The sequence below is a fragment of the Suncus etruscus genome, chromosome 19 (genome assembly GCF_024139225.1).
Source record: "Suncus etruscus isolate mSunEtr1 chromosome 19, mSunEtr1.pri.cur, whole genome shotgun sequence".
Taxonomy (NCBI): Eukaryota; Metazoa; Chordata; class Mammalia; order Eulipotyphla; family Soricidae; genus Suncus; species Suncus etruscus.
This window is the reverse complement of record NC_064866.1, coordinates 5,834,291-5,853,394: the sequence shown is the minus strand read 5'-3', so window position 1 is coordinate 5,853,394 and position 19,104 is coordinate 5,834,291. Positions and strand designations below refer to the sequence as shown.

At 41.5% G+C, this 19,104-nt stretch overlaps 1 protein-coding gene across 1 annotated transcript; it reads left to right on the top strand.

The window, feature by feature from the left end:
• The first annotated feature begins 12,906 nt into the window (after positions 1-12,906).
• On the top strand, positions 12,907-18,069 carry LOC125997598 (28S ribosomal protein S18b, mitochondrial-like). Its single transcript, XM_049766020.1, is given in 4 exon segments — positions 12,907-13,370; positions 13,372-13,609; positions 13,611-13,651; positions 17,913-18,069. Coding segments are annotated over 4 exon segments (900 nt in total).
• Positions 18,070-19,104: the final 1,035 nt, after the last annotated feature.

The following is a 19,104-nucleotide window of genomic DNA, read 5'->3' as shown; positions in this document are numbered from 1 at the left end:
ACAAGTTTTTGTGCCTTCCCATGCAGTTCTCTAAGTTAAATATAGTTCTTTTTCTTTTAAATTACTACTTTTGTTTTTAAATTCTTTTGTTTGTTTGTTTTGGGTGTGCCACACCCAGCGGCACTCAGGGGTTACTCCTGGCACTGCATTCAGAAATTACTCCTGGCAAGCTCAGGGGACCATGTGGGATGCTGAGGATCAAATCCAATATCAGCTGCATATAAGGCAAACAACTTAATACTCCTGTATTTTTTATTTTTTTAATGAAGTAAAATTAGTCTGTAGCATGAATGTACTGGGATTGCATCGTTAAAAAACCTACACACACAGCCAGAGACATAGTACAGCAGATAAGCACTTGACTTGCACAGGACCAATCTCGGTTCAATCTCTAGCATCCCATATGATCTACTAGCTTGTCAAGACTTATTTCCTGAGTGCAGAACCAGGATTTAACTTTTGAGTATTGCAGGCTATGGCCCCCAAACCAAACCAAACCCTAACATCTATATTGTTACAAGTAATAATAATTTGCATGATATACTTTTATTTAAAAATGAATAGAAACATATTTTTGCTATTGTTACAATTCATCCACTGAACCCCACCAAAATTCTAGTTTCCCTTCCCCACCAAATAACTTTCCCAGCTGCCTTTCACCCTCCCCCTCTAACTGTCCTATGTGAAAAACATCATTTGGTTCTCAGAATCTAAGATCTGGGAGGTGTGTATGAAGCAAATACATGGATTAAGATATTTGCCTTACATGTAGTTGACTCTAGTTTGAGCCCCAGCACTGCATTTGGAACACCAAGAACTGATAAGTGTGAACCAACCCTGATCACAGAGCCAGAAATAAATCTTGAATATTACCTAGTATGGTCACTGCCTCTCCCCCCCACCCAAATTTAAGTTATTAAAAAATAAAGAACAAACAAACAAAAATACACCCACATTGTCATTGAGATACTAGGATTTATAATAATGTTAAATATACCACCACACTTCTACCATTGCTCAAGAACGTCTCCCATTCTATCCTCCCATGGAAGGTCAGTTATATAAACAAAATCCTGAGTTCTTTTGTTTTCTTTTTATTTTTTTAAGTTTCAGGTGTGCTGACACATATTTTCACATCTGTCTGTACAGCTTTATGCTGTACATGGCAGAACAGCCCGTTCCAGGATGGACAGGATGATGGGCCATTGGGCTTTCCTGTTTTTGAGGGGCTTGCCCACCTGGTAGCCTCTGAGGAAATCTCCTCCTTCCACAGCACCCCACCTGTTCTGACTCTTCATTTGTTTCTCAGAGACAGGGGGAGGTTGACTCCTCTGCATTCTCACAGCTCACAGCCTCATGGCTTATCTCCTTAGAAAAATATACTGGCCTCCCACCTGCCATTGCCAGTTCTGTTCACACTCTAACAGCTCCACCAGTGCTTGCAGAGCGAGGCATGAAGAGATAGGTGGATAATTTGGTCTGCCTCACCAAAGGGAAAGACGATCTCATCTTTCCTACCCCTGGGAGTTGTGGTGTTCCTGTGGCCTGGAACTCTGCAGACAGTTGTGGTTTCTGATATTATTATTTGAAGACATTTCTGAAGACCCAAATGGATGTTTTATGGCAGATCAGCTTGAGAATTCTCTCTGAGAATGGTGTGGAAGAAAGCAAGCAAGCAGGTGTCTAGATATTCTGACTCTATTATGCCAAGATTTAAAAGAAGCAGAGACTTGGGGGGCATAGGCATGTCCAGGAGGTCCTGGAGGAAGTAGCATTCACCCACATGGCAATAACCACGATCGAAACTGATTGTGGCTCTAAGTTCTGGTCCCGCCCACAGGAAGATGCTACTGTACTGGAGAAATATCAGTAATAACAACCGTTGTCTGGCCATGAAACGGGGTCTCCAGCAGCTTTTAAACCATAAAGAGTGTCTGGAAAAACAGGCTCCTACCAGCCCTCCCTTTGCAGGCTTTCTCTTGCCAAAGGCAAACAGTTCAACACACATAGAGTTTTGGTGGAGGAAGTTTTCTTTAAATCTCAACTTGCTCCTCAACCCAATAAAAGTCTATTTTTGTCTACTATTTTCCCCTCAAGTCAATCCTCATTTAACTAGTGTCCTGAAAGCTAAATAAGGCAAATAAATTCTTTTTTTCCTAGTGATGAGTAGGGTGGGGGGTGGGTGTCCTGGGGAAGTGTGAGGAATCCAGAACATTCCTGAGAGTTCCAGAAAAAAAATATTTTTTGAAACAAAGGAAAAGCAATGCTATCAAGTAAAATTAATATTTCTAGTTGTCACGGTTTGTGTCACACCGTACAGAAAGTGAGAAGCATGAAATGAGGGGACCACATGATACAGGGCCCCATTTACAGGGCCAGAGTCCTTAGTACTTTACTTAGTTGGGAAGTTTACTCGACTTTTTTGTTGGTTTGTCTTTTGGGCCACACCCAGTGATGCTCAGGGGTTCTTCCTGGCTCTGCTGTCAGAAATCGTTCCTGGCTTGGGGGACCATATAGTAGCCAGGGAGCAAACCCAGGTCCATCCTGGGTCAGCCACATGCAAGGTAAATGCCCTACTGCTGTGCTATCGCTTGGGCCTCCTTCTCTGACTTCTTTTTGTTTGTTTTTGGGCCACAGTTGGCAGTTCCCACAACTTACTCCAGCTTCTACTTTCAGGGATGACTCCTAGTGATACTTAGGGGGTCACCAAGGGTGCTTGGGATTGAACCTAGGTCAAGTAAATATCCTATCTGCTGAATTATCACCGCTATTCTGACATCTTAATTTATAAAATATGAATCACCAACACCATCGTCATCATTGTAAATGTGCCCATTTATGTCTTAGGCTTGTTGTGAGGTTCAAATATTTTAATGTATTCACATAACAATTGCAGGGTCTGGCATTGGAGATCCTATGGAGACTTATAGAACGGGCTTTTTAGAGATTGGAGTCCATCAAAAAACAGACCCATTTCAGCCCTAAGACTTCACAGCCTGGTCAAGGCATAGACTTTTTTATTTTTATTTTTATTTTTATTTACTTTTTGCTTTTTGGGCCACACCCTGTGACTCTCAGGGGTTACTCCTGGCTATGCACTCAGAAATTGCTCTGGGCTTGGAAGACCATTTTGGACTGTGTTACTGATGGTGGCCTGCCTCCAGAGATGCATAAAGGCTGTCTGGTCCTGCACTGAAGACTGGAAGAGCCAGGGAATAATCATGGGAAAGGGGATGCAATGACCCAAAGTTAGATAGAAGTTTTTCTCTAGATGATTCTAAAATTAAAATTCTCTAACTTTTCAGTCTTGTGTATGATTCTAGGCCAATGCCTGGTAGCTTATTTTTTTTATTTGTATTTTTTTTTTTTTTTTGGTTTTGGACCACACCCACTGATGCTCAGTGGTTACTCCTGGCTCTATTCTCATAAATTGCTCTTGGCCTGGGGGACCATATGGGACTCAGGGGGATCAAACTGAAGTCTGTCCTAGGTCACCTGTGTGCAAATCAAATGCCTTACTGCTGCTTAAAGAGCAGGGGTCTCAAACTCAATTTACCTGGGGGCCGCAGGAGGCAAAGTCGGGGTGATCCTTGAGTGCAAAGTCAGTAGTAAGCCTTGAACATTGGAGGTGTGACCCAAACAACTAAAACAAAACAAAACAAAAAAGATTCCTCTAGAGCAGGGCCACAAAATGTTGTACGGAGGGCCACAAATGGCCCGCGGGCTGCGAGTTTGAGACCCCTGTAATAAAGGGAGTTTTATTTCCAGTTTAGAAATGGATGGGTGATTTAAAAGTAAGCTTACTCCTAATAGGATGCGCATCTAAGCAACTTGGAAGCTTTTTAGTATATTCCAGAGCAGCTATTTCAGAAGGCAACAATTTGTGTGCCCACCAGGAAGCCAGGTTTGGCATGAAAATAGAAACTTTCCCTGGCATCTTGGATTTGGGAACTAGCAGTAGCAGACTTTCCATCCATGCTGCTGCTTGTATAGAAAACAAGGCCTGCCTAGAAAGGGAAGGTGATGGATGGGGTGGGTGTGGGTGGGGAAGGATAACTGCCAATGCTGCATGTTATTTGCAGGCACAAGAGGAATAGTGCTCTGGTCAGGCTTCCACATAAAATGAGGATAATAATAACCCACCGCATGGCGTTATTGTGAGAATTACAGGCCACATCCAAGTACAAGTGCAGCTACATTGAAGGTATTGGTAAATATTATATTCCTTCCTTTGCCACTGTAGACCCCTGGATACACTGATATTCTCCTTCCCATTAGCCCAGGAGAAAATTCATTGTGTGAGAAGTAAGACTCAGAGGACAAGCTCCAGCTGAAAGCTGGACTCCTGCTAGAATAAGAGCAAATGTGGGACACAGTACCCCCCAAGTCTGTGCTTAGATGAAAACTTAGCCTCAAGGATAGGCAGCACAGTAAATCAATATACACAGCAATTTCATTTGCACCACCCAGAAACTAAGATCATTGGCCACAGTTGGCATGTGGAGTGGGATCAGGGTCTCTTGTTGTGGCTTTCCGACCTCTCAATTCTGTTCTTGCTTTGCAAATAGAGCATAAAACTTTCACACATTTCATGGAGCTTTGGTGCCATGTGTCAGAACCTTACCAGTGAGTAAAAGGAAGAATGCATTCACCCCAGAAGCCACAGAAGTGTGAAAAAAAAAAAAACCACGTGGAAGCATGGCTATGGCTAGACCAAGAAACGTTAAATTGCTTGCTGACTGTTTATTTCTTTTATTTCTTTATTTTTTTATTTTTTATTTTTTATTTTTGGGCCACAGCCAGTGATGCTCAGGGGTTACTCCTGGATATGCACTCAGAAATTGCTCCTGGTTTGGGGAACCAGGTGGGACACCAGGGGATCGAACCAAGGTCTGTCCTGGGTCAGCTGTGTGCAAAGCAAACACCCTATCATTGCACCATTGCTCCAGTCCCTGACTGTTCATTTTTTAGCTATTTGTTCCTACCTGTCTCATCACACCTGCTGTGTGGTCTTCTGGAGACATGACTGGCAGTACTTTTCCTCATGAGAGGGAGTTTGACTCTCATTCAAGGGAAGAAGTCTATCAGTTAACATTGAGTCAGGGTCCATCTTTAAGCCAGTTATCTCTGACCAGCAAAAAAATGGTTGTAATCACCCAAGAACCAGCACATTCTTGCTTGGGGATTTGCAGGGCTGAGGCCTTCCAATCCTACGAATGTGCATGACTCAAAGCTCATGTGTTACACTGGAGACTTGAAATGTTTTATGCCCATTAGTGGCCACTGGAGAGGTTCATTTAACTGTTGAATGTCTAGAATAGTGCAACTGTCTAGAATGGTGCAACTCAGATTTGATAGATGAAGAATGAGCCAGATCCAACACCTTGCTGAGGGAGAAAGGGGCAAAATACTGTAGAGAAATACAGGAATCTTTTTCGAGGGGCCACATCAGCAGAATGCTGTACCCTTCTCTCCCCTCAGGAACTCTCTGTGGGCTGTTCTTGCAGCATGAATAGGGGAATGTGGGAGGAGTATCTGGTTCACTTCGGGTCAGTTACATTCCAGCAGTCAACCATTCATTAGTGCACCTGTCAGAGACACATAGAACGAGTCCTATTTTAACATCTCCTCTAGAAAAATAATTTTCTAAATTAATGCGACTCTCTTCTCTCTCAGGGAGATCCTAGTCCAGGCTCATTCTTTGCCTGTCAAATGATCAGGATACCCTGCTGAAAAGTTGGCAGTAAAAACCATGAGTTATAGACAATAATGACAATAAATTTCATAAAATAAGCAAGGAATATAGGTGGCTTTGTATATAACAACAAAAAAGTAATCTATAAAACAAAGATTGAATTACAATGAAAGAATAATGTAAAAACATTATTTTTTATCATATTATTGTATTGGGGCAAGGAAAATAAATGTATAATGTTAATTTATAAATGTATTGTTGTGTAAAGACCTGTCGTGCACACTAGGATTATATCTGTTATGAACATTAGCATTTTTCCTACTGGTAGCTTTTGAAAATTCAGAAATAATTTTGTCAAGCTTAATCTTTGTGCTCTAGAGAGGTAGAGCACATAGCTAATATGTGAGATTCCCCGAGTTTGATTGCCCAGTACCACATGGCTATCTCCCACCTTCAAAGAGGCACACTGATATAGCCTTAATGGTCCCTAAGCCCCACTGATCTGAGCATTGGAAAGGGTCCCTATAAAAGATTCTTTTTTGCATATTTGGGTTCAATTGACAATACTAAAACAAATATCCTTTGATCTTGGCTCACTTGGCTAAGCAACAGTTCTTTGCAATCACTATGCTACTTTGGTTTATTTTGAAGCTACTGTTTCGAGTATGTAATGCAATATGCAATACAAGAGTTGTGTCATACAGTAGCCACACAAAGTGGGTTGAATGATTCCAAACTGTTAAGAGTTTACTTGAAAGGAACTTCAGTGATTGAGTCCATGTGTCACTGGAGTTCTCCACATTAACTTTCATGTAGGATGCACATTATTATGGATGCCATTAAAAAGTGCTAATTTGATAGGGCTGTAGTGATGTCACAGTGGCTAGGGCATTTGCCTTGCACATGGCCAACCCAGGTTTGATCCCTGGCATTCCATATTGTTTCCCAAGCACCACCAGTAATAACCCCTGCGCACAAAGCCAGGAGTAACCACTGAGGACTGCCACGTATGGCTCCAAGACAAAAACAAAACAAAACAACAAACCAAAAAGTACAAACTTGAAGCTTGCATGTATATTACCAAACTCAGCAGTAATGTAGTGTTTGTTTAGAAGCTATTGCATTAAAAGAACTTAAATTATTTTTTCAGGGCCATGTTTACATGGAACCAGCTCCTCAGGCTCACTATTTTCTTAAAAGAGATGTAAACCAAGCTGTGAAAAATCACAGATACACTGGCCATGCAGTTGAGTGTTAGCAATCTTGGGAAGAGAGGGTGGATCAAGACCCTGCCCTGCTGAAGCAATGCCTGCTGCATCTATCACCAGAATCATCAATTTGCCTATGGCTCTATCTCACCACCCTTCTATGATTCTCTTCAAGGACACCAATCTGACCAAACTTCAGATATGCTGATATCACCAGGGCTTTTTGGAACAAGTGCAGGCACCCTTCTGCCACATTCTCCTTTTTCCAGAAGGCCTGGCAGCTGAGAAAATGATCCTAAAGGCTGTGGCATCAGTAATTAGTAATAGTGCTTTGAATATCTGGACAATTTCATTTGTTTGATGCTGTCATCCCTATAGAAATACCCCAATTAAAGAAAATTGAGAGGTAATATTGACAACTTACTAAACCTTCTGCAATTGTATTAATGACTTCATTGAAAATGCAATAATTTTCACAAATGTGTTTGTTACTGTACTTTTTCTTTATTCTTTTTTCTTTTTTTAAGTTTTTGTTCTTTTCTTTTTTATTTTATATATTTTTTCTATTCTTTTTGTAATGACTTCTTCTTTTTGCTTTTTGGGTCACACCATGTGACACTCAGGGGTTACTCCTGGCTATGTGCTCATAAATAGCTCCCGGCTTGGGGGACCATATGGAACCCTGGGGCTCAAACCAAAGTTCTTCCTGAATCAGCCGCATGCAAGGCAAATGTCCTACTGCTGTGCTATCGCTCTGGCTCCTCTTTTTTTAAAATAACTTTGTCTCACTTATCTGGAAACAAATGTATTATGATAAACTAGTCAACTATGTGTTGCATTTTTTTTAAAGTAAAAAGACATTTTTCAGGAAGGAGTATTTTGTCAATGACTTTGTTTAGAATATTGATAATAAAATCAGGTTGATTCCTAGTTGACTCTATTATTCTTTTGAAGTTCTCTATACTCTTCCTTATTGCCTGAACACATGACAATCTCCCCATCTTGGTTTAAGCCCAACTTTGGCTCACCACTACATCCATCTATTAGGGTAGAACTGATAGGGGAGGTTCATGGACTAGAGAGGCTAAGACTTTATGGATCCACCTTGGCTTTAAGGGGTTCTAGAAGAAAAGACCTAATGTGTCTCAGCTGCTTCACTCGGAGTCTATCACTCTCCCAACACACAGACATACAGACACAGCTTAATACACAGACACATATGTGAACATATGTCAAGGACTTTCTTCCTTTTGTAAGCTGCTCCTGCACCGCATGATCTAGTGCGCGCACGTGCGCGCGCACACACACACACACACACACACACACACACACACACACACACACACAAAGACGTGCAATGCACTCCAGGAGTTGCTTTCTCACAGAACTATTTTTCTTTGGACCCCTGAGCAAATGGAACCGATGAGAACACAGCCTCTCCTGCAAGTTGAAGCCAATACGATTTTTCCTATCTTAGTGAGGTTCCTTTGTCAGGCCTTGTTTACACTGGCTCTTCATACTCATCTCCAGGTTGTGTTGAATTCAGTTGCTGGAAACAGAGAGGACATTTACTGAGTTGTAGAAGCAGGGAATGGAAAGTTAGTTCCTTTCATATAGTGGAAGTAGGGTGCTGTGAGAAATGTCTTGGAAAGGCGTATAGGCTAAGGTTCCTCCCACATCTCACAATTTCTACTACCCAGACTTCATGCTTTGCTGATAGTGACATATTCACAAACAAAACTGAATAAATTTGTAAAAAATAAGTGGAGATATAATTCAGCAGACTAAAATATCATTGTTGAACTTGGCTTTTAGTCATCACAAGCAAGTAACTTATGGAATCCCATTAGGAATTCAATTTGTAATAGATTTTTGTAGTGAAGACTTGGATGACTATTTGCTGATTTTATTTACAGTATATGATTTTTATATATATCAACTCATTTAGAACTCACTATCTCAGCCTCAGCCTACTCAGCCTCCCAAGAATTACTCAGAAGGTACAAAGATTCCATTAGTGATTCTGAGCCAATTAAGTTGGTGGTCCAGTGCAAGGATGCAAGGATGTTATTCTTCCCAGGATCTGTAATGCTGTCAAATCTCAGGACGACACTCCAGTCTTGGTAGGGTCCTCTTGGGTTGTATCTGGCAATGGTTGGGGACTTCCAGGTCTACAATGACAATGCTTAAGAGATAATACAGTTTTGGAGACTATACCCAGGTTGGGCAGATGTGCCAATACTTTATCTTTTCTTGTATTCTTTCAAATTTTTTATGGTGGCAGTTACTGGATTTCCACCCAAAGCTTACCTCTAAAAGTGCCCCACATGACTAGAAAAAAAGATATTAAGTTTTGCCACTTTTTAATTCCAATTACAAGTGTCCTATTGGACCTATTCCATTTTCCTCAAAGGTCTGGAATTTACAGGGTATTCTTTAGAACTAGAATGATAAATTATTTCATCTTTTATTTGAAAACACTAAATACTAACTCAAATTGATTCTAGTGAAAAATAAAGGTGGGAGGACATTTATTAAAACATACTGGGGTTGGGGCTGGAGAGATAGCACAGCAGTAGGGCATTTGCCTTGCACGCAGCCTACCCAGGACAGACAGATGGTGGTTCAAATCTCGGCATCCCATATGTTCTCCCATGCTTGCCAGGAGGGAGTTCTGAGTGCAGAGCCTGGAGGAACCCGAGTGCAGCTGGGTGTGACCCAAAACAAACAAACAAAAATACTGAGGCCTCGACAGCTGATGAAGGAACAGCTTCCTTCTGAGCAGAGAAGCTGCCAGAACCTATGGGAGAGATTGGTGGCAGGAAGTTGTGGCCCTTTGTCTATTATGTCAATAAGTTGAAATATTCTACAGAGAATTTGCAATTGGCCTAGAGAAAGCCCCTGCAGATTTAGACTGTACAGGAGAGGGCGCAGTTCCAGGAAGAGTATCCCCAGAAAATGTCCGCAGTAACATATGGGACAGAAGTTGTTATCTTTTGCTTCTTTCTTCATTGCCTCATGTGCTGTCCCATTCTATTCTTCGTGGTCCATGAAAGAGTCTTGACTGCTGGATGAAACACTCTGGGTAACTGGAGGGGGGTGGGGAAATATATATAAAAGAAATTCAGGGCAAAGGTGGGTGTTGAATAAAGAAACGAAAACCAAAACAGTTATTTGATAAAAGATTAAGAAAGACATTTTTGTAATAATTCTCAGAGACAAGAGAGATGAGGGCTGGAAAGTCCAGCTCACGATATGAAACTCATTACAAAGAATGGTGAGTGCAGGTAGAGGAATAATTACACTGGCAACTAACATAACAATGTGAATGAATGAGGGAAGAAGAAAGCCTGTCTTAAATACAAGCAGGAAGGTAGGGAGGTTTGAGATTTGGGGCATTGGTGATGGGAATGTTACACTGGTGAAGGGGGGTGTTCTTTATATGACTCAAACCCAACTACAATCATGTTTGTAATCAAATTGTATAAATAAAGATATGAACAAGAAAACAGAAACAACAATAAAAATGCCTTCCAAGAAGTTGACTTGAAAATCTGGAAGAAAGAGAGGTTAGGTCCATGCTTTGCTTGAGGAAACCCAGTGTTCATCCTTGGTACTGTACCCACCTCTCTTCTCCCTTGCCCCATTCAAAACCAATCCAAACCAAGCCAGAGAGATTTCAAAGAAAAACAATTGTGTCACCTTGAGACATTTTCTGGAATCATTAGTTTCCAAAGAACTCCTTCCACTCTATCACTTTTATTTTTTATTTAAATTTAATTGCTCTGTTTGTTTTTCATGATATACTTTGATGTACAAGTTCTGCCACATTTCAAGATGCACAAGGGCAGGATGCATACTTTACATTTATCTTTTTCAAGTTTATTTTTGTTTGTTCATTTGGTTTTGGTTTTGGGGCCACACCCAGCAACTCTCAGACCTTCTGGCTCTGCACTCAGAAATTATTCCCGGCAGACTCGGGGACCATATAGAATGCCAATGATCAACCCCAGGTCGGCTGCGTGCAAGAAAACCCATGTACACATGCCCACAGAAACAGTTCATTTTTAAGAGTCCTCATTTCCCAAATGTTTAGAAGGTCTTCCAGAGAGTATTAGGAATGGTCTTGTGTCTTGAGCTGGTGCACTGGTTCCAATAGGCACTGAGAAGTGTACAGAAAACCCCTTTCTTTGCAGACAAGTTCATGATCACTTATTGTTGCCTCTCTACAGGCTAGTACAGCAGGGTATAGTAAGCTACCAATAGGTTTATGTAAGTACAAACACCACACTCCTGTGAAAAATACCAATAATTTCCTTTTCTGGTTACACTTGTAGAACAGCAAATAGAAATTACGAGGACTGTGAGTGGTCCACCAAGACTTATCTCTTCTACTAAAAATTTCCAGTGAAAATCAAAATGTGGTAAATATTTCCCTTCACCCCAACTTCCCACCATACTGAGGAGGAAGCACCATATTTCTGATAGCTCCGACTTTGCTATAGTCTGTCCTAGGTTAGCTGCCTGCAAGGCAAATGCTCTACCACTGCTTCACTGCTCTGGCCCCGCTATACAATTATTGAGTACACAGTGCCAGGCTAGATATGCACTTGTTCAAACAGTGTGTGCACAGATGTTCACATACTATTTGATGAGTGTAGATCTGACTTCATCTTCATTAAGGTGGGTTCTTAGTCTCTTCTCTTTAGTACTGGGACAATTGCCCAAACACATTATTTGGGTCTTGATGCAAATCTCTAAAGAAACCTATATGTACACACATAAATCCCTGTATTTTCACATAAAAATATACACTCACACACAACTAGGGGTGTAAAGTGTCTGCTTTGCACAAATTTTGTTATGAGTTTTCTTGATGAATGAGTGGGAAGACTGAGAGAAGCCTGGGGTTTCCTAACCCCAACCAGTCAAGAAATATTCTTTTTTTAATTGACAAAGATTTAATTTAAAAAGCTGTAGGATAGGAGCCGGAGAGATAGCATGGAGGTAAGGCATTTGCCTTTCATGCAGAAGGTCATTGGTTCGAATCCCGGCATCCCATATGGGATGCCAGGAGCGATTTCTGAACATGGAGCCAGGAGTAACCCCTGAGCACTGCTGGGTGTGACCCCCCCCCAAAAAAAAAGCTGTAGGATAAAAAGGGCAAAGATCAATTATATTTACATACAGTAATAAGAAAAAATAATTCCAATTAGGGACTGGAGTGGTGGTGTAAGCAGTAAGGTGTCTGCCTTGCCCACGCTAGCTTAGGGTGGACTGCAGTTCGATTCTCCGGCATACCATATGGGTCCCCAAGTCAGGAGAGATTTCTGAGCGCATATCAGGAGTAACCCCTGAGTGTCACTGGATGTGGCCCAAAAACCAAAAATAAAAGAAAGAAAAATAATTTTATCTAAAGAATTAGAAAATAATTGGATGGGGCTGGAGAGGTGGCACTAGAGATAAGGTGTCTGCCTTGCAAGCGCTAGCCAAGGAAGGACCGAGGTTCGATCCCCCCCCCCCCCCGGCGTCCCATAGGGTCCCCCCAAGCCAGGGGCAATTTCTGAGCGCTTAGCCAGGAGTAACTCCTGAGCATCAAACAGGTGTGGCCTGAAAAACCAAAAACCAAAAATAAAACAAAACAAAACAAAAAAAAAAAAGAAAGAAAATAATTGGATAAAAACATAGAAAAAAGTTAGGCAAAGAGATGAAAGATGTTACATTAAAAAATATAAAACACCAATGTAAAAAAATAAAAAAATAGCCAGATAGCAGCTGGAGAAACAGTATAGGTGTTAAGGTGTATATTGTGGTTTGATTTCTGGTACTGCATAGAGTTCCTTGAGAAGTCAGGAGTGACCCCTGAGCATAGATTCAGGACTAGTCTCTAAACATCATTGTGTGTAACCCAATATCCCACACCTAAAAAAATACCAACAAAGAGAAAGATATTTGATATTTATGGGTTAGATAAATTAATATTCCTTTCAGGCATGCGTCAAGATGGAGGCCTCCATATTGAGTATGCAACTGAAGTGCATTTCTGTTACTTCGCCCTTCAGAGGGACCTACGGAGTTCAGGTTACCCACAAGAATCTCTGTACCAACGCCCCTCCTGAGGAAGATACTTCACCTCTGGTTCCCATTTCCCCTTATCGAGATGAACCCTGGAAATATCTGGATTCAGAAGAATACCAGGAATGCTATGGATCTAATCCAGTATGGGCCAACTACCGACCCAACCACAAAGGTGGAATACCTCAACAGAGGACCCGAAAGATGTGTATTCAAAAAAAAAATGAGGTTGCTGGGAACCCCTGCCCCATCTGCAGGGATCAAAAGCTGCACTTTGACTTTAGGAACATGAAGCTCTTGGAACAGTTCATCTGCACCCACACTGGTACCATTTTCCATGCTCATTACACAGAAGTCTGTATGAAGCAACACAAGAAGTTGACGCAGGCCATCCAGAGATCATGGTCTCCTCAGTTACCACATTCCTCAGGTTGAACCTTGGGACCTCGACTTCAGTACTTCTCATGGAACTGGTAGTACTACTCCAACAACACCCACATTGGTTTCAGGTGACTCCTGGTACCCATGGTATGCCTGGACACAACCACCAGAGAAAGAGCTGCCCTGCCTTCGTCAGCTCTATCAGGGTCATCTCGCAGAGAAGAGTGGGCCCCCTCCTGAGAAAATGCCACCGTTTGTCTGTCACACACTCAGCTGAAGCTTCTACCACTGAGTAAACAAGTTCCCAAAGTACTCTTTAAGCACAATAAAATGAAAAGCAAGGCTACATGGCTAGGAGATCATGCCTACAAATTCCTTGACGAAAATCACTCTGCAAAGTTGAGTTTGTGACCTGTCATATCTTGGCCAGAAAAAGTAAATGACGGTGAAAGGGAAAAATAATCTGCAATGGAGAGAGGGAACACAGAAGTGTGGGAACCCCCAATTCTGATATGTTGTAAATAGATGGTCTAAATAAATAAAAGGAGTATGTCATACTGTAAAAACATATTATTAAAATGAATCAAAGTAAATTTTAGTTTCAGGAAGCCCGTAAGGAATCCAATTATTTTTACAGAAATATGTTATCTCCTTGGCTCACTTCTTTCCTATATGTATGTGTATATATATATATATATACATATATATATATATACACTATTTTTTTCAATTTAAATTGTGATTTACAAAGTTATGAGTCAGCACATATATCTGGAACCTAGTTGGAGGTTTTAAGAAAAGAGGTTAACACAATAACTTTAAAGGAATCACTGTGGAGAGAGTGAGAAGTTGTTCCGGTTGAAAAGAGATTGCTAGAAGGAAAGAGAGAGTGTGTCCTTGGATGTCCTGGAGACAGACTCTGGGCTGTGAGGCCATGTCTGCTGGTTTGCTGCTTATTTGATCAGGCTGCCTTGGGCCCTCTCTGGGGCTCTTCTCTGGAGCAAATGTCACCTTCTCTAGCCCAAGTGAAGCACTAAGTTATTCATATTCCTCAAACCAGTACAGAAGTTGATTTATTGCTATCAGTTCATGGACAGGTCAAGTTCTTTGCTGAAGTTAAGAATTTATTGGAGAAATTTTGTGCAAAGGAGTTTAAGAGTTGACTAATAGTTGACTGAAAAGCCACATTACACCAGCACAAGTTTAGATAGAGCAACTGCAGCTGATTTCAGTGGTGGTTCTCAGGGCTTATCGTGAGGGGAGAGAAGTCCAGGTGTTCCTGACAGGGGGCAGCCCCTTGCATCTGGGGTTGACTCTCGGCCTTTCACAACCCACTTTCTCAGGGACTTCAGTTACCATAATCTCCAGCTGTGGAGTTCCACAGGCCTGTTCAGCTTCTCCTGGGATTTTCCAGGAGAGCAAACCCTTCCTTTCTCATCCATCCACTTCTCCAGGGTCTCACTGGAGTTAGTCCAAGAATGACCAAATAAGTTCAAGAACATCCGGGTGAGAGCAGATCGCTGCCCATGCCATATGCAGCATGATATAGATGCAATGGAGTTGAATCATCTATGTTCCAGATTATACCAGAACACACTTCATTAGAATAGTAGTCATAGTCACTTGGCAAATTAAAAATAAAAAATTGGGCCAATACTGAGGACTTTCTCCAGGACAGAGCTCAGGTATCACTCTTGGTGGCACCTGGGGACCATATTTGGTGTTGGTGAGTCGAGTGGAGATGGTTGTGTGGAAGGAAACTAAGTGCCTTATCCTTTCTGTATTATCCCTCCAGCCTGTATTTGAAAATTTTTGAAGTTTAGAGGAATTTCACATCATCCAATTGGTTCAACAAATTGACCTTGTCCAAAGAGAGCACTTTCTACCCTTAAAGAATTAATGACTGTATTTTATTTTAATTATTTTGTCTTGGGCATCCCCAGTAATATTAAGGACCATAAAATTTCCCCCAGGGATGCTTGAAAGGCTATAAAGGGCTGAGGCTGAAATCTGTGGTCCCTTAGAGACAAGGCTTGAACTTTTGTGCTCTCTCGTTGGCTCCCAGAGCTAATTACTTTATCAGTGACAATACAATAGTGAATGAGCAAATTACAATTTTTAAATTTAGTTGGGAAAGAAGGATTGTACTTACTTGAAGTTTTTTTTATTTAATACTAATTTAATCAACAAAAGTTGGATGAACTTTTGCTTTGGGGAAGCCCGGGGGAAAAAAGTAGTGGAAAGTATCTATTTTGCTGTACATATTTAGATGCTTTCTCAATCGTGGCTTCTTAATCTTTGTAAGCTCTTTGTCAGGTAAGTGTTGCAATTGCTAATGCTTATCTTCTCTCACTGCATTCTTGGCCACTTACTTTCAGTCATAGAAGCTTTTCCAGCCTGAATCAAATTAATATAGATTCTTTCCCAGAATTTCTGATGAGGATGAAATAGCTGAATGTTCAGAGTGGTAAACATTTCAAGCTCCCTGTAGTCAGGTGACTGATCATGTGACAATGTTCTAGTCACTGGGACTTGAATGAAAATCTTATGTGAAAGTGGTGTCAGATCCTTCCTAAAAAGTATTATTATTTTGTTTTTGCTCTTGTCAGATGTGCTTAGAACTTGTAAGTTTGGGTTTATCCAGGCAAGCGACACAATGAGACAAATAAGATCTAGGTCCCTGACTGGCTTCAGAGAAGCTTCTTCCTGTCTTTAGCCCATGCCCACTTATGAATTATTATGGGAAGGGACAATGAATTTCTTTCTTATTTTAGTCTTTCTTTTGCTGGGGTGAGGCTTTGCTCAGTTCTACTATGGTGCATAAGAGATCTTTCCTAAAGGTGAAACAAGAAGAGAAGCAGAGTTTCTAGAAGGTTCTACCTGATAGAATTGGGATTCACACTCATGTTTGCTATTCTCTGCTTCCTCAGGAAATTTCCCCAAATATACACACAGAGAGATGGTGTGTGTGTGTGTGTGTGTGTGTGTGTGTGTGTGTGTGTGTGTGTGTGTGTGTGTGAAATCCCCGGACTTTTCTAGAAAAGTGACACTGCTGAGATTTTAGTTCATCTTATACAAACTTAACAGAAAAGAGATTCCCCTGATATTCTCTGCATATTGCATACTCATTACAGTGGAGACACAGAAGTTATGCCCCACACCTGCACAATCAAAGATGGCTTTGTTTTGTTTTGGGACCGTACTGGCTGTTCTCAGAGATTACGCCTGGCTCTGTGATCAGGAGCCACTCTATAGTGTCGGGGATTGAACCTAGGTTGGCCGTGTGCAAGACAATTGCCCTGTCTACTGTACTTTTACTATAGCCTAATTTATGGCCTAAATTTATACGACATTAAAGTTCACACAAAAGCAGGCAAAAGATGCCTTAATGTAAGGGAAGGACAAGTTTTAGATGGAGGCCTGGATTCAGGCAGGTGAAAATCCTGTTGTGAATTTGGAAGAATAGGCAATAGAGAGGAGGGCATTCTAAGCAGAGAAAGCAACAGGAGTCAAGGACAAGGAGGAAAATCCCAGAAGCAATATGTCAGCAGAGTGGAATGGAAGCCCAAAGAGGGGTGGCAAAGACTGGGCCAGATAAAGGAAGGCCCAGAAAGCCAGGCCAGAGAGGTCTCACCTGCTGTTTTGAGCTAGGAGATGCCTTTAAAGCTTTTAAATAAGACAGTAAATCATCAACAGTTCAGAAGTAGAGTCTTTGTTTTAGTTTGGGGCCCTACCCAGAGATGCTCAGTGGTTACTCCTGAATCTACACTCAGGGATCACTGGTACTTATGCTCTGGAGTTCACCTGGGTGCTGAAGATCCAACTTGAGGCAGCCTCATGCAAGACAAGCAAACACCCTACTCATAGTACTATCTCTTTGGCTCCAGTAGTTGGAATCTTAACAGAGCATGCACCCCACACTCCAACAAACACACAAACACACACCCTACCACTATTCCCCAGGCACTAGATAAAGGCAAAAGTATTAGGTTTTTGGCTGGTTCTGTGGAGGAGTGCAGATAGGCAAACAGGAAGTCAATGAAGAGGCTATCTAGGGACGCTCACTTCAGCAGTAGCAGCAAAAGAAGGGGCGAGACGGATGTCAGGGAGGTGGTGAAGGCAGGCCTCACAGCTCTTGGCAGCCGACTAGGAGTGGGAGGTAAAGGAGGAAAGAGGTTGTTTTTGTCTAGAAACTTTCAGGGAGAAAATGACTTAAAGATACCCTGGCCAGCTTGTTTTTAACACTGTGAATGGACAATTGACAGGCCCCTAAAGAGAGACCTCCCTTTCCTGAGACATGTTTCCAGTGAGATAAGCAGAGGAGGCCCATTGAACTCTGAAGAGGAAAGCTATAGGGTGGAATAGAACCTATAAGCTTCAAGAGCAGGCAGACACGAATTAATACTTTTCTCGGAAGCATCATGATCTAGTGATGGGGATTCCTCCAGTTGGCTTTCTTTGTTCACACACCACAGATAACCTTCTGGAGGGCAAAGGTATTCCAAGTTTGAAAATGATTCACCTTGGGGAATTTTAGGAATTTCCTTAGTCAGTGAGCAAACTCCCCAGACCTCCCTAAATAACACGGACAGGCTTGTGTCCACATCAGGGACTGCATTGTGGTGGTGTTTGAAAAGCTGGAATATCTTCTTTGTTAGCTTCTTCTTTCCTCTCCCTCTCACTGATTCTCCCTTAGGGGCACATAGGTAAATAGTTGAGAAGTGTTCTGGCCAGCAGGTGAAAGAAAGAGTGAAAGGCAACTAATTTGTCAGTCAATTGTGTTCACGTTCAAGACTTTTATGCTCCAGGAGTCAAATATGCTTCATTCCTGGCAAGTGTAACAAATTTCTTATTCTGAAAATATTTTCACATCACACTTTGATGTCACAGATGACAGGGTTGTGTCTGACACTCTGTTCTCGAAAGAGATGTAAACTAAGCCATGAAAACTTATGGAGACACTACCATGCAGCTGAAAGCTGGCAATCTCAGGAGGATAGGGTTGGCTAAGTCCCATCATTAAATTTGGATTGGGAAATTGGGAGAAAGAATTGACATCTTTACTTCTTTAACGATCCATACATGAAAAAAAAAATCCATACATGAATTCCTGAAAAAGAGTCAAGGGTTTGGCACGGAGATAAATCAGTGTTAGGGTTATTGCTTTGCATAACTGAGGCCCTGGTTCTCATCTCCTGATCCATATATATATATATATATACATATATATATATAATAAACAATATATATGTTTATATAAAAGGGAAGGGTATTCTTTTGGATACACTATAAAGATAAATTCACACACTCCATTTTTTACTCTAATAGATTTCCTTGTGCTGCTGATGTCGTGTTGAAGTTCAAAATACTCAGTGGTATTGTAGAATTTTATTTTTTGGCTTTTGGACCACACCTGGTGATGCTCAGGGGTTACTCCTGGTTATGCACTCAGAAATCACTCCTGGCTTGGGGGACCATATGGAATGCCAGGGGATCGAACTGTGGTCTGTCCTAGGTTACCCATGTGCAAGGCAAGCACCCTACTGCTGCTCCACCACCCTAACTGTAGAATCTTCTTTTGTGCTGATGGAGTCTTCTACAGGGTGCTCAAGGGTCTTTGAGCTACTGAACTGCTGATGTTTAATCCTAGAAACATCTTCCCAAGACTACCTCTTACCAATATGTGACCTTAGGCAGCTTCCTGGTCACTCTGCCCCCAGCATCCTGCATGGTAAAATACTGTGT